Genomic DNA, 23962 nt, shown 5'->3' with positions numbered 1-23962 from the left:
GTGAAATACACCCCCTATCCATGTGAAATACAGCCCTTACCCATGTGAAATACAGCCTGCTAACTTTGTGCAGCAGAACACCAAGGGTCTCATCCTCTGGTGCCACAGAATTTCCCCTTCTTCCCATCCCACCTTGTAGGAGAGTGTCACCAAAGGCATCCCAGAGCTCCAGAACCAAGTGTGCGGGAGCAGAGGCTGTTTGGAGATTTCTCCAGGAACAGATGGCCCTGAAGGCAAAGGCCCAGGAAGGCTGCTCTGGCCGAGGTGGCTCTGGAGGGGACTCTCCCCTGCAGGGAGGGGACAGCTTGCTGAAGGAGCCAGCCAGAAGGGCCTGGGGGGTGACAGGAGTGCCAGCAGCACTTGGCACTCTCCCCTGATGGTGAGGAGCCATCTAGTCCCAGCCCCACTCCCTCCCTGACCTTTCTCCTCCTCCTCAGTAACACAAACCCAACCAGACACATTTCCAAGCCTATCTCCAGGCAACTGTGCACTGTTGAGTCCTGCACCTTCACCTCCAGCTCTGAGCCAAATGATCAAACAAGAGAAACCTGGAATAGCTTCTCCACTGCTCACAGGTGACATACAGGCACCACTTAAATCAGCTTTTAAATAATTGTTTAATTAATACAAATAATACTTTATATAATTATAATATATATTTATATTGATATAAGATTTTATCATTTGTAAAACTCAAGCTGAACAACATTTTTGAAAGACTGATACCCAGGTTACACAGTATGACTCAGTTTACCTCGATATATCTGCACATAACTCTGACTTCACCAACATTATCTGGAGAGATTTTGCACCTAATGCAAACACCATGGTGCAGGACACATCCACAGGGAATCCAGCAACTTGGGTCCTATTTACTTTTCTATCATTGTTTCAATTCTTCTTTTCCCACTTGGCATGTAGCATTCAAAATCTATTTCCAAAGAAACATTTCTCATAAAATTATAAAACATCACTATTTTTGCATAGGTTCAAAGAGTAAAGAGGTGTCAGTTTTTCAGTGTTGTGTTTCTTCTTTCCCCAGATTATGAGTCTACTTTTTCTCCTCTGAAGCATCCAGCAGCACCAGTTTTAAACTGAAATGCTCTGATGGAGCCCATTTCCCAGTGAAGGAAAAGCTGAGAGTTTCTTGGCTTCTGTGTTATTCTGCCATAAAAACCACAAGTGCTTGATATCCTGAACCTGTACTTCAACAGAGCAGTTCACACTTTGAATTTCAGCTCTTCCTAACTGGGATGCAAAGGTGGCCCTCCCTGCCAGCTCAAGGCTGGTTACAGTAATTCACATAACCTTATTTTTACAAAATTCCATTGCAGAGGGACAAGAGCAGTTCGCTCTTCACCGCCTGTCCTAGTTTGACTTCATATTCACACATTAACAAATTATGCTGTAAAATTGGGTATAAGAACTGTAATGGGGAGCAGGGAAGATTTATATCCTCTTTAAACTAGCTGTCCATGTAGGTTTTTATCAAACTAGCATGTACTAAGCTGAGTTCTCAGCTAAATCCTCCACTAAAATGAGCTCTCCAAATGAATTTCTTTTTCAGTACATTTCATTTCATTTCCCAAATGAGAGTTACGGGGATACAGTTGATGGACTATCTCACTGAAAATTTCTTTCCTTGAATTTTCATGATTTTGTATTTTTTACAAAAGCAGGCAAATCATGAGAGAATGCCTATATCCTTGTGGTCCAACAGGGAACTGTTAAAAACCTTGTCACTTTTGGAAGTCTCAGTCTGCACAGACAACCCCATTTAAATGAATTCTGTTCACATTACATTTCTCATTCAGCAATTATTATCTCTTCTCCTGACTTAAACAACTCATTTTCCTCCACTTCACTGTATCATAAATCCAAATAGCTGAACTCATGCTCCATCTGAAACTTCATTTCATGAGAGGAAAAAAAAAAAAAAAGCTGTGGTTGCCTCTTTGGTAAAATTAGCTTCTGCTAATAGCTTCATTCATTTATCCATTTGTTTTATCCTTCTTCTCCCAAGACTGTTACATTTCTAAACTTTTTCTTTAGTTAAACTTTTGATACAACTTATCAGATATTCTGCCTATCATCTCCACTACAGCATAGAAGCTGCTCAGCACTCTGAAATATCTGAAATATAATGTCTCAATGAGCACAATGCACTTCACGTTCCACGTGCCTAAAACACTTCAGCACACATTTGGGCTGGGCATTAATTAACCATGCTTGAGTGGGGTTAAACCTTTCTTCTTTGTCTAAATGCCACCATTTCTGTTAGTCACATGTAAATGGAATGACAGAAAAAAGGCATTCCTAAAACATTTCTGGCACGAGCAGTTCTACTGTATTTCCATCAGCCAATCCGTGTACCCATAGGATGAAGCTTTGGGGCTCACAGGCTGTGAGAGACAGGGAACAGAACACACAGGACTCACAGTCTATCAGTGTTCAGACTCACATCATCTCCATAACAATCCCTCTGTGTCACCACTGGGGCTGCAAAACCACTTCCAAACTTACATCTGGTATCTTTTTTTCCCACAGCATACACACTGCCATGCTTCTCCTCCACCACATCCTTCCTTTCAACCCAACTCAGAGATTTCTTTTTCCACTTTTTGTCATTTTTTCCTTTGTTCTCTTTCTTCTCCTTTTAGGAAAATGTATTTCAATCTACAAAACCAAGTGCAGTTCCAGAGACTTGATGAATAGGCCCAACATACAGACACATGATTTGTGAGTATCATCAGCCCCATTTATCAGCATGGAAACTGGTACAACAGCAAAGTTCATTGGCTCCCTAAGAATCCCTGTTTCAGTCCCTGGGATAAAATCTGCTCCTCACGTTCTTAAGTCCAATCATTTGTCAACAGACTCAGATTTGCATTTTCTATTTCCTTTCTTTTGTATTCCAGTCAGTTGTAGAGCTCTTCCCTTGAGAAATACCAAATTATCCACACATAATTGATTTCTTATGTTGATATCATTGGCAGTGTTAAAGCAGAAGAAGTAATTTGAGAACCAAAATGTTAACTGGAATCCAATAATTCTCACAAAGCTGAAAAAAACAACAATTTGATCTCCTCCCATACAGTTTAGCGACGACAAAAACAAACAGGATTGCTGCTGTTTGCATTCAGATGCGACACAGCCATTTTCCACGCTGTTTTTTTAATGGGAACATAAAAACAGAGATAGATAAAGGGGATTGTCACCACGATATCTTCTGGAAAATCCCTTTGCCCAGGATTTTCTCCTGAGAAGCCTCAGTTTCTCCCTGTTTTGCTGCTTTGGAATATGGTCTCGATATTGTTTAGCCAACATGTGAATTGTTTTTACTTAATAACCAATCACAACCACGTGTGTCTGACTCTGAGGAGTCAATATTGGGTTTTTATTATTCATTCTTGTTAAGCCTTCTGATGTATCCTTTCTATTCGTTTAGTATAGTTTTAGTACAGCATTCTTTTAATATAATATAATATTAAAAATATAATAAATCAGCTTTCTGAGAACATGGAGTCAGTTTCATCTCCTCCTCGTCCTGGGGACCCTCAGAAACACCACAGGAGATAGACATGAGATAGACACGAGATAGATAAAGGAGGATTGGCAGCATTACCAGAGCAGACAAAGTCCTTCTTCTGCACCTCGGCCACGAGGAAGCCGCGCAGGCCGACGGGCGCCAGGCAGAAGGTGAACTGGCCGATGGTGCGGCGCTGGCGCAGCCAGTCCGACAGCCAGGCCAGGTGGCAGTCACAGTGCAGGAAGTTGGAGTGCAGCCGCCTGCAAAACACACAGCAAAGCCACGGTTACTGGGCTTTTCTAAACAAAACCCACAAAGGGAGCCATCAACCGTGAGCCTGCCTCGCTCTCTGCTGCCATTGCAGTGGGATCACCCTAGGTTCTTGCTTACAGATGAGTCAGGGCTTGGCTGTCCTCAATATTAGACACAGGTCAGATATAAATTTGTGCTGTTATTTGTAATGTTTTCAAAAAATTTAGTTCAATGGTGATCCACCTGCAGCTGGCCATTCTACAGACAAAAATAGGCAGAATTTAAGATTGCTCCACATAATCGCTTTATCTGTGATTTCACATCAGAAAGAACTGCATCAAGGTGATATCTCCGAGGGAATTCAATGAATGGCTTGTCTAAACATGAGGATCAGGCTGAAGAACAGGATGATGAGTGATTCTTCCCTCTTCTCCATCCTTTGGGGTGAGGTGGAGAGAGAGAACCTCTCCAGATCAGCTCCACTGGTTGGAGCATTGTGCTAATAACACCAGGGCTGTATGATCCCTGCATGGGCCATTCACTGAAGACTAGGACTTGATGACTCTTACAGATCCCTTCCAACTCTGAATATTCTGGGAAAAGACAGGCAAACTAAAACTTCAGAGGCTGTTGATACCATTTTTGTTCCTGTGTTGCCTGTACAAGTTGATCGATGCTCTTTTTCCTCAGTAATTTAACACAAGTATAAAGGATCTAGAGAGGAATTTCCAGCTCATCAAAGACTCACTCATGGGCAGTGCCCTGCCAGGACTTGCAGAATCATTATCACATCTGTAAAATGATGACGGGTTCAGGGAACAAATCTGGTCATTTAAATAGCCACCAAACTTTAGGTCAAAGCAAAAGTCCAGGACATTAATTATTTAATTCCTGTAATGACTCATGCATTTGGAGTGTTGCACCAAATGAAATCATGAACCAGATTAAAATCCTGATAGAAATGGTCAGACAAAGCATTATTCACTAATATTACAGGCACACACAATTGGTGTGCACCAGATTTAGCCTTGTCCATGCTCCAAAGAAATGAACTGTCAGTCTGTGAGCTGTCCTTACAGCACAGCAGCAGCTCAGCCCAGCAGCGGCGCCCGGGCTGACAGTCCCCAGATTTGTATGTCTGGGGTGGACAGCCACAATAAAGGAAAAGGAAAAAAAACCCACAAATCTGGAACTGAGAGTTTATCCTGTAGAGATGGAAGGCACTAATCTCCTGGGAGTACTGTAAAGTGTAATTGTTCTACAAGGATGGCTAGAAGACCTTGAATTTAGAGATTGTGATGCTCTTTAACTGAAGCTGCAGCAAGTTGGATTTCTAGTAAAATGTTCAGCTGTTATGAACCATTAATTTGCCTTTTTGTTGAAGAACAAATAAATACATAAATATCATCTAGCCAGAAATCAACCTAAGGCAGAATTTGTTATAACCTAAGAGAGTCAGTGTTTTATTTAAGCCCTCAGAGTCTCATCCTTCCCACCACAGTAATCAACAATGATACTCAGGATCTCCTTCCTTCTGGAACTGATCTCATCTCATGCCATTTCCTGAAACCCCTGCATGCAGGCATGAGTGAGAAAAGCACTATTTCACAGAAAGAGTTAGGGTTAGGCAGTTCTGTGAGCTGGTTTTTTCCCCTCACTAAATTGATTTATCTGAGTTTTGGGGGTTCCTGTTTCAGCAGTGCTAACCAGCAGCTCTCTGCCTCAGTAGAGCCCTCCTTGTCTTTTGGCACAGCTACTCTACTTGGAGAGGAGATCATTTAGAGACCTTATCTTAAAAAAAGCAGCTTATCAGAATATATTGTTGATAATTATATTAATAAATACATCCTCAAGAAGACTTTTCACAGTACTTCAAAAATATTATAAACCAATTCCCTGGGAACACAAAAAACACTCAAGTGCTTTCACACATTTTTCATTTACCCTTAAATAAAAAAATGAAAATAAATAATGTAATTACCTGTCTCAGCAGTAATTCACAGATGCAGAGACAACAGGACATTTACCATTAAGCAAATAGGTAGAGGGAACATGCTTTATCATAAATAAAGCTGTTTCAAGCAAAGGAAAGCAGATCAATAAAAACTAATTCCTGTCACTTCCAATCAAGGCTAAAAATCGATGAAACTTAAGAACAGAAAAGACAGTTAACTAAAAAAATCTTAGCACAGAAGAGCTGATTTTAGTAAAAAACTCTTCAAATGCTTCAAAATTTCTTGGCATTTTACCCTTTTTCTTCTTTCCCCTGAGTGCTCGTGTTGAAGGTTAATATACTTTTTATATTTTCTTCTCCATTCTACAATAGGCAGATTGTTTTGAGAGCCATGAAGAAAAGCTGTTTATTCACAGAACCATCAGAGCACAGGGAGCTGCAGCAGGAGCATCCCCAAATATCCTGCTAATGGATCTCACCAGAGTGTAAAAGAGACCCAAAGGACAAGACTGTCCACACTGCACTGGGCCTCAGCTGATGGGGAAAAGGGCTCATCCCTACTTAAGGAATATTCAGACCATGGATTTCCTACTAAAAACATCCAAAAAAAAAGCAATCTGAATGTCAGACTATTTGAGAAGGTGGATACACTGATGATCATTTTTTAAGGAAACAGTAAACTCACCAAACTATGAGGAACATCATTCATGATGCATTTCCAACAAGGAGCTTGAGAGAATATTAACATCTTCCCCCAAATAGTATCTTCATACAAATTCCTACATCGCCCTGCTAGGTGTGCTGTGTATTATTTGTCAGTCTGTGGAGACTGGAACCTGTCATTTGATATTGATGAAACTGACTTTACAGAACATCAGGTGAATGAATACAAATGCAAGTTTGCTAAAGTTGCCCTTTTATCCATAGATCCAAAATTAAATTTCCAGCCAATCCTTTTAGAGTGGGGCAGCATTCATGTTCTATAAAATGTGTCTCTCAGAATTCAATAGGAAAGCTTCCCATTATAAATCCTATTTATGACTTCTTCCCTTTTTTTCCTTGTCTTTTTTTTTCCCCCTTAATTACAGCAGAGGGGGATTAGTCAGTGTAAGTCTCCAGGGAGCTATATACAAAGCCATCTCTGAAATTAAACTAAAGGGAAAATGGCAGAAGACACTGAAGCACTGAGCTCTGCTAACAGACAAGACTGGCTAATCTGGAAAAGCCAGGCAAATTTTCTGAATAAGAAAAGGAAAAACTCCAGGAACCTTAACTCCACACCTTTATCTTCTTTAGCCATTCTCTTCTAAAAGACAAACATCTCATTTCCATTTAATTGCTTACATTAAGATCTAATAATGTCATCATTTGATGAAGAATGCAAATTTAAGTCAGAGGTTATCTTACAGAGATTGACATAAGTAAGAGCCATTTTTCTTCAGTTCTGTTAATATATTTAATATGGTTTTACACATGCATGCATATCATTCCTGAAGTATTGTATTTTTTCAGTGGCACAGAAAATTTTCAGGCTACCTACTATTTCCCTTTCTTTGCCATTAGAATTAAATACATCTTGGATGAGTTTGAGAATCTGGAGGAAAAACAGGGGTGCTTTGTTTAGACGTGACTTTTCCTGAAGCTGTGTATTCCCTAAAGGAATTTAAAGAAATAATTTACTTAAGGAAATGGTTTTGGTAGGCTATGGCTAAATTATACAAAGGCTTAGTCTAATTTCACAGTCTTTGTATTTTGATCTACTAAAGAGCAGAGCTTTTGCAGTGCAATGGCATGCAGCTCAAAAACAAATGGATTTGATATAAGAGAAGCTTTTATAAAAATCCATCAGAATAAATGACATTTTGTTTCAGAAAGTATCTGGAAAGATGTTTTTTTCATCTTCTTTAAAAATGCCTTGTTTCAGAAATTAGCATTCTGAATTTGAAAAGAATAAATGGGATTTAAACACAGGATATTAACAAAATTCAATAATTTGATCCATCTGAGCAGTTTTTACGATCTTGCTGATGCTCCAGCTTGGAACATATTTCACATTATGGATTTTCCCATGGGAGAGAAAAAAAAAAAGCCAGTTTATTTTCTGGGTAAATTCAAAATCTTGATAAAACTGACTGTTACTTAATGCTGGGCAGATCCAGAGCAGTGGCTCTCAGGGCTGTGGGCACCTGCCCCCTTCACAGGGGCTCCCCAGCCCTGCAGCCACCCAGCCCCTGAGGCAGCCTGAGGGACTGAAAATCACAGATGACAAACAGCCAAAAAGTTGGCTTACAGCATCAGGATTGCATTATAAAATGAGAAGATCATACTCACAGAGTCCTGATCTTTGGCATGTGGTTGAAGCTGGTAACAGGAATGCGGGTGATGTTGTTGTTGTTGAGGGTACTGTTAGGAGAGAAAAAAAAAGAGAAAATAATAGGTTGATCAATAATTTGCATCTCTTCACCAACACACCATTTACAGAAACAACCTGTTAAAATTCTTGGCAAGCAGCAAGGCACACTTCCCCATTGCTGTGACAATTTGTGACATACCATGAGAGATGCTGCTCAGGGAAAGCAACCAATAGCAGCATCAGGATGGCTGGAGGTCACTGTTTGCCATGTCTGGGTATCAAGGGGTACAGAAAATGAGTTTTTATCAATTACTGGAACAGATCCAGACCTGTCTGTTCAGCTGCCACTTTGTTTGAAAACGTGGTGCAGCCTGAGTGGGGGGACATCACACTTGGGCACAGCATTTACAGGCAGTTTGAAGGATTTGGAAGTACCGTGACCAAAAGAGAGCTGTTGGCTCTCCCAGGCTTGTTAGCACAGCTTGCTGACACGGACAGACAGCTCCCATTGCTCCTCAGAAACACAAGGATGGATAGGCTCACAATCCTCCCCTTCCTCGGGAAAAAATATATGGGGAGTGGAGCAGCCTGTAATAAAGCATGTCCTGACCCAGGCATGGAATGATTGCTGCTGCTCTGTCAAAGCTGAGCCTAAAGAGAAAATCTGGGCTGCTGGAGGGACCCCCTTAGAGCTTCTCAGGAAGAATGAACTGAGATTACCATCAGCTGATGGAGTGTGCTGCTCCCATTTGTGTAGCTCCTAATTATATCAATGACTCTCCAGCAAATTAGAAGCTATAAAGTTTATCAAGATAGCACAGGAAATGGAAAGCACTTCAACAGGGCATAATTACCATGCTGCAAGAGCATCAAATCTGCAAATACAGTAGCACAGTTTGTCATGAGAATGGACAGGGCTGGTGGCCACTCAGTGTCCCCCCTGTTTGAAACATGCAGCACGGCAGGGAGCAACCTCTGCTTTCTACAAGGGACACAGAATTCCACAGGGTCACTTTGGCAGAAGACAGTGTTTTTCTGTGTTTATGTATGTGCTTATGTATGTGTTTATGTATCTGCTGAAGCAACCTAACAGCACCTCATCCTTCCCTGAACTACTTAGCTATTCCAATGTCATGTATTTATATAGGACATTTAATCAAAAGCTCTAGAAAAGTTTTCCAGGAGTTAACTTTCTTTCTTGGCCATCTGCCAATTCAAAAACCATTTTTACAATTCTGCCTAGAAATCCCTTGGCAGAGCCATCATCTAAAACATGAGCAGATTACAGCTAATTAGATTTTACCCTATTAAGACTGGGCTTTGGGTACACAGGAAGAGACACACACACACACATTGGCAAGGCCAGGAGGTTGCAGAGTACCCTGGCTCTGCACAGGCACATTCAGGAGCAGGCTGGGAGCAGCTCTGACTCTGGCAGTTGTTTTGCTGCTGCTGCTGCTGTGCTGCATCCTGGCAGGACAGCACCCAAGTAGTTTCCAGAGCTGGTATTCCAGCCCAGTGCTGCAGCAGATGGATGCACTGGCAATCTGGAGCCAGCTTGGGGGCTGACATACCCATGACAGCAAACTGCACCAACAGAGCAAAGTTACCCTTCCTTTCCAAATCTGTGAGCAGAGAGAGTTATGTCAGTAAAAGCAGAGTTTTGAAAATCTGGAATGTGCATGTGAGATCTGCTGCCAGAGATCTGTATCAGTCACACACGTTCACACACCAGGCTGATAAGAGCTGTCAGTCTTAGCACATGATAACTTATAGTATAACATGTAGTATTCATTCCAGATCCTTTGGAAAACTTAAAGGTATTAAAAATTGGACAAGGAACACACAGCCAAGTATTGGGACCAACGGGTGTACAAACCACTGGGTTTGTGGATTCAGGTTCTCAATACCCAAGGACTCAAAGGCAGCCTACTAAAAATGTAAAGGGCAAGGTGAGGAGGGAAACACTGTCAGCTTCAGCAGGAGGGCTGGAAGTGAGCTCTTGGAGCTGCCAGCCCCTCTGCCAGCTGTGCCTCCCAGCCTGCAGGGCTCTGCTGTGCTGTGGCACCCTGAGCACCAGCGTTAGGGCTGCAAGCTCTGCCTCAGCCCCTGCTAAGGTCACAGTGACAGCTCACGTCCCAGTGGGGCAGATGGTAGGGTGCAAAATGAACCTCTCTGTCATACAATGCTACTGCTCCATTACCTTATTTACCCAGTGATGGAACCAAAGTCTTTTGTGGTCAATGAGCCAAAAACAAGCCTGAACAACAATTTCAGAAAGGGAACAAACCCACTGAGACTGCATGAATATACACATCAACACCCCCATCCTTCAGTATCTGTATGTGTTGCTCTTTACATGTTGGGCAGTTCAAACAGGGCTCAGAAATTGAATTTATAATTGCACTACCTTTTTTTTCCCTGTAAACATAAAAATACAATTCTGACGCAACCCTCTGCCTTGGTTGCCTGTTACTTTAAAATGAGTTATGCACTGGGATGGAAGATTTTAGGTATGCAGTGATAAATAAAAGCCACATGTGAAGTCAGCTCACAAACATTAAATCACAGACGTAGCTGATGTCTGAATCAGTCACATATGGCACTACAGGAGTCAATGGGGGCCATAGGAATTCAAGAGAGATTTTTCTATTGATTTCTAAAGGATGTGGATTGGATTCAGGCAGAGCAGGCTGTGACAGTGAGCCTTCTTCTGCACTGAGGGCAGAGAACACATCCCTGTCCCCCAGTGCAATTAATCTGCATGCAAAAAGGTCACCCATTATGACTTGGTGATTCAAAAATATTTTATGAGTTCTTAAAATATTTCTATTTAACAGACTAAGCATTATTCCAATCACACAGCATTTCTGCTCACAAGATATCAAATGAGAGTGGCTCAGATTTTGCAAAGGTTTCAGATACTTGCTTATTTTCAAATAAGCAAAGGTTCCCCATGGTTCATTGACAAATATATAACCCTCCTTCTAAGAACCCTAAATCAGTACTGAATTAATATTCTCTTTACACACAAATTTCAGGGATAACTCTAGCAGACAGCTACTGCACAGATAACTTAGTGGAATACTATTTTATTGATATTTAAATGTTAACCATAATGAAGGCAATAAAACATCTATGATAACAGCAATTATTTCAGAACAGAGGAGGCCAAACACTGCAAAGGGCACTAATTGCCAGTGAACTGCCTGCACTAGAGCCCAGCTGGAGCTGCAGGAATTTAACCCTGCTGCTCTGGCTGCACAGCACTCAGCTCCCAGGCAGTGGGAACTCTGGCAGGGGAATGTGTTCAGGTAGAGATGTGCTCTAGGGACATCCTGCAAGGCTTTCCACCATGCACATCATTCCTTCCCAGCAATGATTTTTTAAGAGATGTGTCCTGGCAGGGGTGAACACACATTACAGCAGCATTTTTAGTACAGGAGGGGAAAAAATAAATGATGCTCCAGTTGTCTGCTGGCTGCTCTAAGGTTCCAGCCTCAGATTGATCCACCCAAAATTCAAATCCATAGAAAGAGATTTGTAAATACCAGTAAGCTGTGAGAAATAGGAATTCCAGAATCTTCTGACTCCTCCAACATCATAAGGGGACACATATTCTGCTGAGTAGTCCTCAGCATTAAAACTCCCGCCTCTTCCAGACCCCAACAGGTCCCTTGACAAAGCACTGTCCTCTTGTTCAGGAGTCCTCTCCCTGTGAAGTATTCACACCCAAAATGCTGACTCAGGAAACTGGGCTTACAGACAGTATTATTTATGCCAGCCAACTTCCCACCTTGGGCTGTGATCCTTGTCAGATCTTGCAGGGTCAGCAGAAGCAGACTGCAGCAGCCCTAAGGATCCTCCAAGGACTACTTGGAAGGTGCATAACGTGAGATCAGCAGTCTCTGAGGTGGCTCATCCTCCACCACTGTGAGCTGTCACAGTCCCACTGACTGCAATTCACAGCCCCAGAGGAGCTGCTCTCCCAACTCACCGCTCTGCCACTCGTCCAAACTTGCTGCAGGCACACGTGGAGCTGCCTTCCCCCTTCTGAAATGTAAAGCTGATTTATAGCCCCTACTAATCAGAATTTTCCTAAAGGAAAGAGTGCTCAGTCTGCAATCCTGTCACGATTTGAAAACAATTACTTATCTCATTCTTCAAACTTTGAGTGTAAATTTAATTCCATGCAGTTGCATTTTTGTTCTCTTCTGACTTGCTCCAAAATCATGAACACCACTGCAGTTCCATTACCATTACAGAGCTGGTAATTCCAGACTCCATGTAAATACATTAAAATCACTAGCCTCCAGAAACGACTGTCATGTCTGTGGTTTTTTCAATAATATTTATGCTTTATCCTTTACACCTCTCTCCACCTTGCATAGGACTGATTAGAGTCAGAAAAAAACCAATACTCCTAATTAGAGAAGAAATCACACAACTTTCATGGCAGAGGCCTTGAGAAAAAATGAAACTACTTAAATTTTGAACCCTACTAACAGTGCAAGTATTTTACATACTCAGAAACTCTAAGCACCTTTCAGGTCCCTTGGACTGATTCAGGGAGCAGAAATCCCAGGCTGTCAGGTCAATATTCAATCTCAATTCTGTATATCACAGATCACACAAAGACTCTTCTTCCCTTACTTAGAATTCAATTAATGTAATTAAGAGCATAAAATAAACATCACAATGCCTGTCAACTTTTTCATCTGAAATCATACTTTCATGACAACCCAAAACACGTGCTCTAATCAGAGTACCAGAAGGATCTCCCCTGACAGAAAATGTTACACAACACAACAGAAATATCTGAAACATTAACTATTTAGTAAAATGTGACTATCCTAATGTTTTCCAGTCACATTTCATGTGGGAAAATGCATAGGAGGGTTGTTTTTTTTTTGTTTAACACACAACACTGATGACAATACCACCTGCTACATCCCACCTTAAAAAAAATCTGGTATCCTAGTTGATCATTGACAAAAGGGAAAAAAAACAATGCAGATGGTCATTTTTCTAAGTACAAGGCGTTTTCATAATATGCATCAATAGAGTGCAAATAGCCACAGTGATGCCTCTTGTTTCAACCTGAACTGATTCAATTGAAGGGGCAGGGGAGAACCTGTTGGATGCTGAAGGTGCCCTTTGTTACTTGTCAGTAACAGGGACTGGTTTTGTTCCCATTCCACATCTGCAGCTGATTAGAAAAACAGTTAATCAAACTGAGACATTTTAATTCAAACTTAATTCAGATTGGGAAAACACTTTTCCCCAAGGCTTAAAAAGCATCTCCCATAGTTACTAGAGGTCTGCTGTGCTGGCCCTTCAGGGTTTTGGTCCAGACCAGGCTGCTTCTGTGTCACATTTGGCTGACCATGAGTCACCACAGAATTTGCAAAATTCTCAGTTAGAAAGAAATATTCAGACCCATTTACTGATAGGTAAATGGAGGAAGAGATCTGCAAAGGCACCATCTCATGCACTAGATTTGAATGTGTTTTATGTTTGAGCAGTGCAGATTTTTTACAGGTTTCTAACACACAGGATTTGATATCAGGAATCCTACAAACTCCAGCCCTTCTTTGGCAGCGGAGGCTGTGGGCTGTGGGCTTCACTCTAAGTTAAACAACGATGTTCAGCTCCTTTCCCCACTCAAAACTCTCTCAACACGTTGTGAAAAGGTGGTGCTGGGTTGTTCCCTCTGTAATAAACCTGGGTTTTGAAAGTGAGACACTGAAAGGGAGCAGCAAAGGCAAGGGGAGCAGGCTGGTGGGGCTGAGCTGTGCCAGGCCCTGCAGCACTGGGAGCACTAACAACCAACATTTCCTTCTGTCTCCTCCAATTACCCCCCTGCTCTGTCACGGGGTGCTCCTGGCTGGGTGTGTAATCCCCGTGTTGTGTGTCCATAACACCATGTAATTGGGCCTAATGCAAGATTATTATCCATGTGCATGCAATGGATAGCTACAAATGGTGTGTCTGCAGCTGGGAACGTTCCCAGGAGTGAATTACTGTCATACTCCCAGATTACTGCCATGGCTCCCAGCTCCTATCCCCAGTGCAACTGTACATCCACTAAATGAGACCAGGAAATTCATTCAGACTTAACCAAGGCATCTCCAAGCATAATTAAGCCTCTCGTGCTAATAGTTTTTTTGATAATGTTACATCTACTCAGAAGTGGGTGAAGTGAGGCAGGAAAAGAGTAAAAAAAAAAAAAGCTGAACAGTTCTGCCTAAGTTGTCCGTGCAGCTCAGAAGACAACACTACTCTGTCCCTGGCAATGCCAGAAACATGACTTATCCAAGGCCTCAAAGCTTTGGGGGATGTCTGTGTGTGTAGTGTTGGTAAATAAAAGTGAAGAAATCTTTTTTTCCCAGTGCACATGTGGACTGAAACTCCTGAAACTATGCAAGATGAGACATCACCATCAGTATTTATGCACGTAAAAGGAGGACCTCAGGGTCTGTCTGAAATACAGAGACGAAACATGAATTTGGGAGCTGACCAGCAGCATAATTTTGCACTAAGAGTGCCATTACCTTTGACCTCTGTGCTAGCAGTTTCACATCACTTATTTTTAAACCTCCATTCAACTACATAAAAAGTCACTGCAAAGGAAAAAGACATCCTCTGTTCCTTGTATTCACACAGGGGTTAAGCAAAGCAGTAACAGGTTTAAATTTCAGAAAGAGGGATTTTCATTAGATATAGGGAAAATGTTTCTTACAATAAGAACAGGAAAAATACAGAAAAGAGCTGTTACAGAGAGTGCACCCACCAGGAGGGAGGCCTGTAATAAAATACTAAATGAATCCCTCTCAGGAATGGCATTGGATGGGCCTGCCCCAGACAACTTCTGACCCCCTCCAGCCCTCATATAAGAGCCAATAAAATTAACAGCAACAATTCCAAAAAGTGAATGTAAATCAATATTTAGTAATAAATGCAAGAGTTGAGTTTCAAACACTGCCATAATTAATGTTTGTAATTAACTTTCAGATTGCAGAGCAAAAGAAGCTATATTTCCAATAGCTGGAAAGAGCTATTTTTCACACAGGTCAGGAGGAAATTGTATTGAATTAAATATTTACTGTTTCTCATGGCCTCTGATGAAAAAGCAAAGTGGCTTTAGCACTCCATCCCTCACCACTGAGTGCAGCCACCCTCAGCTTTCAAGGTTTGCTTGTTAGGCAATGCCCAAAACTCAACTGCATCTCCTCTGAGTTGTGGTGAGCCCCGAGTGCCTCTTGTACTCCATTCCTTGATCTCAGCACAGACTGTTTAAGTTAAAGCCCACAACTACCATGTGGGCAGACAATGAAAGCAGCTGATGCTGCACTGATTAATCCTTTACTCGGCACTGTTGGGAAACATAATGATCTCACAAGGGGCCTTATTCAGTGCCACGGAGCAGAGAGCTCTGAGCTGACACCTCAAATTAGCAGCACAAGCAATAACAGCTGGGGGTTTGTCTCAATATTTGTACCCAACTCTAAAATGAGCTGGCACCAGAAAAGTGCTATTTTTAAACACAACGTTAGCCCAGGCAAATAATGGTCTAAATAGTCTCCAGGTGACACAAAGAAGCCACTGAAATAAAAATAACTGGTTGCCAATTTGTGGTTTCTGTTCTAGTATTAGTCTTTTGACAATGTGTTCACAAATGTTCTCATCACAGCAATGTGAGAGGCTCCAGCACTGTTAACTTGGGAAGCTGACATCAGAAATATGAACATCTCAAGCATATAGAGGGAAGAAAATCTTCACTTTAGAAATGTATGGAAAAAATAAAGTAAATAAGCTTAACATAGAATTATGCACAAAACTGCCGACAGTGTTTACTGCAACAATTGCCTGCTTCTTCCCATTCTGTGGCTAATTTTAATTTGCATATAACTGTCAGATTTTAACTATTTAAGTTTATTATAAAGGCCAGATGTTTAAGGCAGATTTTTTTTCCCCTCGAAGGAGTGAGAATCCTTTCAAAAACATCAGGCTTTAAGGAAACTGAGTTATTATAATAACAGATTCTTCATTTAAAATGCCTGTTTCGTCACCTGGCAAGAACCAGGATGCTCACACTTGCCCACAGTGATAACTTTAGGGCATATTAACTTAAGTCCTCTAATTACTGCATTAATTCTCCCTGGAGTCTGGCTGTGCCTTGGCTGGAGTCTCTGGGCTGGGCAAGCTCAGGAGCTGAGGTTAAGAGCAGGGGAGAGGGAAAAAGAGGACTTGAAGGAAGAAAATGTTGGGCAAGTTATCCAGCTAAAGAGATTGGGACTGGGAATCAGTGGAAATGGGCAAGAGGCCAGAAAAAAACCAAGCATAAGCAAAATTAAGGATATTAGTACTGTATTGCAAAACCTCTCTGGTGTTACCTTTAGCCATGAATTTATAGATAAATTATAGATCATTTATATATATTTTTAGATATGCACATACATATAATTATGCCTGAATTTACTTACTTACACCAACATCCAAATAAATAAATATTCCAAAACAAGATAAAGCAGAGAACAAGATAGAGTAAAATGAAACATAATAAAGTTTATACAGAGAAAGTGGGTACAAATTTAATTGTGTACTTTGTTAGATGTTACATCAAGAATGTCATTCACCTGGTCGTATATGAAATGTCTCATTGCTTCCCCCAGAGGAAGTTGCTCTTTCTGTGCACAGAAAGACATTGCTATTTTCCGACACAATCAAATCACCTCTATCAGCTGTAAAAAATACATGTACCAGTTACATCTCCCAATTCTTTCTAACATCTATGCCTAGTGAGAGTTGAAAAAGCTTTTTAGAGAAGTTTCAATCAGCTTTTCAATCTTTTACATGGCACTTTAATTCTAGGCAGAAAATACAAATTCCATTCAGCCTGAATTAAAATATAAAAGCATTGGTGCAAAGACAAGAGAATGCAGGCTGAGAGTATTCTGCCACTGCTTTATTCTTGAATGAAGGATTCTCCAATGAGTTTTTCTTCTAAACTCAAAAATTGCAAATGAAACATTGGCTTTCCTTTTTATTTTTGAATCAAGAAATTTTCTTAGGTATTTGCCCAAAAGCTACACAATTTTCAGTACACTGTATTGGGAATGCCTGTCGTGGTTCTAAGTCTCAATTGCATCCACAATTTTGATTTGGACTAAAAGAAATAAAAGTATTTATGTGAACACTGAGTAAATCTTTTGCATCGTTAGGGTGGTTTTGATGTTTCTCTATGGTACCAAATTTGAGGGCTGATATTATTGCCTAAAACCACTGGGAATTTTTCCAATTGTCATAATATCCAGACCAATGTTTGCTGAAGTCAGAGCAAATCCCACTGCTGACTTCAGCAGGGAGTGAATCTAGTCCCTGCAATCCATTTATTGAGACACAGATTTTCGCAGGAACCACAGAAATAAAAAATATAATTACATCCCATTTAATCACCCCTAAATTTTGTTTTGCAGATCCATTTGAAAACTTCTTGTTCAATGAATTAATACAATAAACTTACAATACAATTATTTCACTTTAATATAAATTCATTGTTAAATAGAGTTGGTTTTGGTTTTTCTTTTTAGGTTATACAGAGATCTCTCATACCAAACATGGCTCTTGGTGTCCCCCAACTGCATGCATGTCAAGAACTGTGGTTTATGGATTCTGTGCTGCTCCTGACAAAACCAATGGAAACAGGACTGGGTTCTCAATGCATACAGAGGTCTGAAAGCCTACCAAAGTGAATTTATAGAAAAGATAAAAAAGAATCAACAACATGAAGACAAATTATACAAACCTTATATTGGTTGCATCAGCTCCTCAGCAAAACAGAGCAGTTTCTCAGGTCCCTGCCTAAGGAGTTGTTTCAGATTAGTCCTTTCTGAAGCTGAAATAGCTTTATAAACACAATCCAATTCAAACTAACACAGTTCGACTTCAAAATTTGAAAGAAGCAAGCACCTTTGATCATTTGTTCAGGCTGATGGCTTTTAATGATGGAGATTTCCAAGGTAAAAGGTTTCAGCATTCAGTCAGCTGCGCGTTACTGTTCCCTTACAGGACTTCACCAAAAGACATTCTAAAGAAATTGATTAACATTGGATCAGAAAGGAGCGGTATCATTCTTCAAAGCCGTGTTTTAATTTGTCCTGTCCTGAGTACACTGCAGCCTTAATTCTCCAGCTTTATGGTAAAAAAACGCTATTCTATTCTCTATTCTTGCAGTCTTCCCCCCACAATGAACACAGCCTTCCGTACTCCTCCGAGTAACACACCACCAATACAAAAGCCATTTCGAGTGGCAGACAGAAATTAGTTGCCTTTTCTGAGGTAAGGAAAATGACAAAAATGGATTTCTGCATCCACTGTGGGTGCTCTGTGGCCAGGTTCAGTCTCCTTGGGGTGGTCACTGTGCCAGCCCGTGGCCACCCGAATGCCGCAATGCGGCAGCGCCTGCGGGACTGCAGGAGCCTGCGGGGCCCGCGCTGCCTGCTGGGAACAAAGAGGGACAAGCCACCAGCCCCACAGTGACACGGCACTGCTGGCAGCTTAGCCAGCCGTTGGTGTAAAAGGTTCTACCAACACCTTGTAAGAGGTGGCAATGGGAATCCACAGAGAGGGAGCTGCCCGAATCCCTGGGTTCAATTTTCTCCCAACAGCAGAACCGGCAGGTCCTGAAGGCAAAATAATGCACCTTATTGCTCTGGCCAGAGCAGCCACTCTGATCTCAGTGCCTCAGCTGCCCCTCAGATCCCAAGGCCATTGGCATTCCCACTGGGAGAGAGCAGCAGGAAGAGACCTTCCATAGCTCCAGCGGGAGGACAATGGCCATGGTGCGGCACAGAACTGCACAGCCAGTTCCTGGCTTTGGACAGCAGAGGAAGGAAAGCAAGAAAATATTTTAAAGAGAGAACACTTCACCTCAACTGCCAAAATTGTCTCCCCAAAGTGCAAGAGACTGAAAAGGTATTTGTGGAATAATTTTATATTCTAACGGTATGTCATGCACCTATCTGCAATTCATCCATGCTGGAAATTAAGGCTAAAATGCAGGCTAGTATAAATCCACATGAATGAAACAGGGAATGCATGATACACACATTCTGTGAATTTAAACTTGCATGTATGGGCAGTTGTTAAGGAAAAGTTACGTTTTTAGAGAAAAGAAGTACTTTGGAAGAACAAAGACTACATGTAGTTTCTAGACAAGGGCAATTACGTTTCTTGGTAAAGCTGGAAAGGGATCTGCTTTCCATCAGGATTTTGTTTTAATAAGGCATTAGACAGTGCTTGTGTGTACCACACAAGAAAAAGGTCAATATGTTTAAAAATGCCTATCTTTCCAATTTTTATGTTTCTCCAAAACTCAACCTACCCATGAGAAGCAGCAATACCCGCTTATATTCATGCAATACAGGTAAGAAACCATAACAATCTGAACAGCAAATACTCACAGTGTTTCATTTGCCTCCAGTCCACAGAGAAAAAGCACAAAATAAAATACACACCGAAGAAGTTTGACGCACCCATGATCTGTTCAGGAATATTCTACAAGCGCGAACTGTAGCTAAATAAAAAGGAGTCTACTGTTCTCCACACATGACCAATTGTCAGCATGCACCCAAAATAAAATATACCTGCCATTGTGGAGGGTCTGTCCTACCCGTTTCAGCTGGAGTGCCTCACCTGGCTCCTAACGCCCTTCCCGCGGACGGGAAGACGGGATGTCTCACAGGCGAGATGGACCCAACCCTTTTAAGACACCACTGGAATTGCCCAAGGAGCCAGTAGGAAGCGTGGGTGCTGCGGCGTGGGCTCCCCCTCCCCAGAGCCCGCCCAGCCTGCAACCGCCTCCTGCACCAACGGGGGCTTCTGTGGCCTCCAAAACGCCGTCGCAGAGATGCTGCATTGCGGCAATTTATCGATCGCAGCGGCCACGTCCAGCGCTGGGGGCCACGAACCAGGGATGTGCCCCGCACTCCCTTCTCCAGCAAAGCCCTGCTGCTGTCAGACACAACCCAAGGTTCTGGTGGCGAACAGAGACCTCGCCCAGTCTGTGCTGCTTCACCCCTCCAGCACAGCCATCAGCCTGGCTTGCACTGTGTTCTCTTCTCTACCCTCAAATAAAGCCCACTCCAAGCAACAGTCTGGTGTTGCAGACCAAGAAGCCTCACCTCACCCAGCGCTGAGAAGACAAGGGGGATGCAAACAATTTAAAAAAATTAATGGCAAAACTGAATGTTGTTTCCATCAATGGCTTTATGTAGCCATTGATGGTTTTTCAACTGACCGAGCTATTTTCTCTAAAACACTTGAGCAACATGGTACATTATAACAAAGATTTCTGGATGGTCTTACAGCATTTTTAGGTTTGTTTCTAAGGATGTGCAGATGTCCCAAGCATGGTCATCCATCGCTCGTAAAGACTAAAACCAAAGCATTCAGATTATTCACCCCAAAATAGAAATGTAATGGACGTTTTCTAAATGTAAAGAAATGTAATGCTGCTTCAAAAATATTGAACCAGTTAACAAGAAATGACTTCATTTATGATAACTTAATTAACATAGAAATAGTGATTATTTGTCATCAAATGACTTCAACATTATTTTATACTTCTATCCTAAAAGCAGCTCTTAAATTTTCTTTATTCCCAAGCCCGGGACTACATAAGCTACATAAATAAAATCTATCTTATATTAATCTTATTCCTACCTTTTAAGTTTTAAAAATTATGTTTCTTCATTTTACCTTGATTTTAAAATGCTCTCATCATCACATATACACACATATATACCTACAGTGCATGCATAACCTTTTGAACAGCAAGAAATAAGACACTATTTGATCTTTAGATCAGATGCAGGTTTTACCAATGCATTTTTTTCAGGTGCAGATATAGTTATCTACTTCACTTCCAAGAAGTTCCAAGCTATCTACGTATTACTGATTTGATTTCTAATTTATTACAGGCACAATATTATTGTCCTAGCTAAAAATATTGGATAATACCAGTAATATGTAATGCATAGTACCCTGGTCCCTGCAGCTACAGTTTAAGGTAAAATATCTGACATCTTGCTTCAATTGGGAGCTCAACAATCCTTGTATACAGGAGCTCATCAATCCTTGTATACCATAACAGTTTTACTCTCTCTTTCCAGGCTTCTGGGTCCTCCCTTGAACAAAGACTGGCTACAGCTCAGAGCCTTTGTCTATGTTGTACTTAGCACAGCAGAGGGACAAAAGCAACCTCTGAGAAAGACAAACCATCTACTCCCCTACTGGTCACAAACAATGCCTTTAGCTGCACACAGAAAAAAAGAAGGGAAACAGTTACGTGTTTTGAAATGTTTTTGTATTGATCATTTTTGGCTGTTGTGACTGAGCCCAGAGGAAGCAGGAGTTCCCACACACACCACCAGCTCTGGACCTCGGTGTCGCAGGAGGGCTGAGGACATCGCAGGGGATTTGACAGTGATATCACAGGAACCTGCACATGCAGTCTCTCCCCAGCCACAGAGGCTGCATTGGTGCCAACAGAATCACATCCAGCTCCCGGAGCATCGTCATCCTGCTGCCTCAGGGAGTCATAGAAACAATGAACTGCAAAGTACAGAATAAAATGACTGCTCATCCACCTTGAGCTTATCATGTTCCCTCAGAAGTGTGTCATCATCACCTCAACTTTATCAGCAAGGAGTTTTATTCCCTCCTAGTCTTCAGCTCAGCTCTTGGTTAAGGTGTTGAGCTGCACATGAAATACACAGCTGAGTGTCCTCTGGATTGAGTCGTTCACATTCATTTGACTTTCAACAGTCAAAATGCTTGTTCTACATCTTTTGTATTACCGATGAAGAAACTGTATTAGTCAAAGGGGAGGGAGGGCAGGTCACAAGATGAGCAGAGCATGCAAATGAAACAATTAATATCATGGGAGAGAAGGTGTGCCAGAAATCTCTCTATCTCCTGGAGTTTTGACTTTGGAATCTCTCGGAGCAGCAACTGCAGCACCAGGCTTAAACGACACAACCCGTAAAACTGGGCTTCCTCAAAAAGCACACTGGTCAGTGATTCATGAAACTAATAATTCTAACCTGCCACTGCTCTTATCTTGGTAAGTTCTGCAGCCTGTATGGCCCCAGGCTATTCTTAAAGGGAAAAAACCCTCCAACCTAATGGGGCAGGGAAGGAGAATGAGCACAGCATTCAACTACTACATATGCTCCAGGAAGGGAAAAATCCATCTTTCTAAATATGTAACATAATTAGGCATCCGGACCAAGGACTGATAGAAATGTTCATCAATTTGCAAGGACATGCCTGAAATACAGCAGGATTAGCAAAATCATTGATCAATGAATTTATGCAAATATATTCTCCCCATAAAGAGAGAGTTACATTACATCTGTAACAGGCATCAGTGATTTTCAGAGACCCTCTCTTAGCCACTCTTATTTTGTCTCGGCTGCTCTTTGATATAAAGCCTGTCACCATGGTGCCATCTGGATAGTGTTCCTTTCACCATGCCGTCCTTCCATCCTCCCATTTGTAATCTGCTGTACAACAGGGGTTATCTCAGATTTCATTTCCACATCTTGAGCAGGGACACCAGATCTCCCACGGACATGCATCAGCAAATAAAAACATTTCTTATCAAGCAACTGTGTATGCAGCCCATCTTCCCTCCATCAACTCGTCATGGTGATTACACATCTCCTTTCCCTAGGGTGCACTGGGGGGCACTCCACTTTCTACAAGTTCACCCAAAAAAAGGCATTTCTGCAGTTAATCTTATCTCTGACTATTTATGTAACTGAAACCTTGTAGCAACCACAGCCAGGTTCTCTGGGAGCCTTTCTCCTTCCCTTGCAGACAGCAATACAGGAGGCAGGAAGAAAGGAAGAGAAGAAACCAAGGGACAGTCTAACAAATAACGGAGTGAAGAGAAGGGGAAATTCCCATTTGTCTACTGATACCTCTGTACTCTGGGCACACGATTTCTCTATTGCCAAACCAGCTGTTGACTTCCTCTGGCATAAACTGATTGTCTGTGAGACAAGCTCAACACAGAAAACTGTGGGTATTCCTAAAAACTCCAAATTCCTTGTTCTTCACCTAATTTCACCAAGCAGGTATGCACTTCAATTAACTGCCAATGGTTACTCCCTTCCATTATCTTTTATGACATGTATCATTTTTCCATGTTGACTGATAAAATAAGTAAAGATTTTAAATTTCTTTTATTAATTTACATTCATTTGAGCTAATATACACCCTCAGGTTAAAAAATCCCAAACAAACCGCCAACAAAAAAACCTCCAAAAAACCCCAAAACCCAAGTCACAAAAAATAAAAATCAAAAACTGCAATAATTTAAATTTCACTGTACTCAATCATAAGTAAACTAGCTATGCACATCATTTGACAAAGAATTCTCATTTTCATTAGTGTATTTAGGCATTTTGCTATCAGTTATAGGAACGTGATTTACAGAGTTCAAATTTGATCCTGATTGCCTCAACCAATCGTAATTTGCAGCAAAATAGAGGAGGAAATCACATTTGTGTGGCATTTTCAGGCTTTCATTAAGCAATGACATCTCATATATTTAGAATTATGTCATGACTTTCGCTCCCTGTCTCTCTAGGTTGTGCAAGCAAATAAAAATCTTCTATCTAGTTAAGACATGCCCAGAATAGCATTTTGCAAATAAGTAAAACTGACTATATAACTGAGCATTCAGCATACAGAGGAAACCCTAGGAACAATTAAATCCTGGTTGTGGCACAAAATATTGATTCATATTCATAAAAGTTCTTAAAAGTTTGCTATGACAAAAGGCAGTGTGCATTATAATCAC

The 23962-nt window shown here is 41.4% G+C and overlaps 1 protein-coding gene across 2 annotated transcripts in view; it reads right to left on the bottom strand.

Moving 5' to 3' along the window:
• SLIT3 (slit guidance ligand 3) overlaps positions 1 to 23962 on the bottom strand; it is a 524200-nt gene that overhangs the window by 181286 nt on the left and 318952 nt on the right. For both annotated transcript variants that reach the window (XM_039701675.1, XM_039701676.1), the window contains 2 exons: positions 8067 to 8138; positions 3626 to 3789 (listed from right to left, as the gene is read on the bottom strand). In XM_039701675.1, the coding sequence (XP_039557609.1) occupies positions 3626 to 3789; positions 8067 to 8138 (236 nt within the window). The remainder of the gene's footprint in view (positions 1 to 3625; positions 3790 to 8066; positions 8139 to 23962) is intronic.

The sequence above is a fragment of the Passer montanus genome, unplaced genomic scaffold (genome assembly GCF_014805655.1).
Source record: "Passer montanus isolate IOZ18808 unplaced genomic scaffold, ASM1480565v1 scaffold15, whole genome shotgun sequence".
In the NCBI taxonomy this organism is placed as follows: domain Eukaryota; kingdom Metazoa; phylum Chordata; class Aves; order Passeriformes; family Passeridae; genus Passer; species Passer montanus.
The sequence above is the reverse complement of the archived record's forward strand: the minus strand, read 5'-3'. Positions and strand labels throughout refer to the sequence as shown.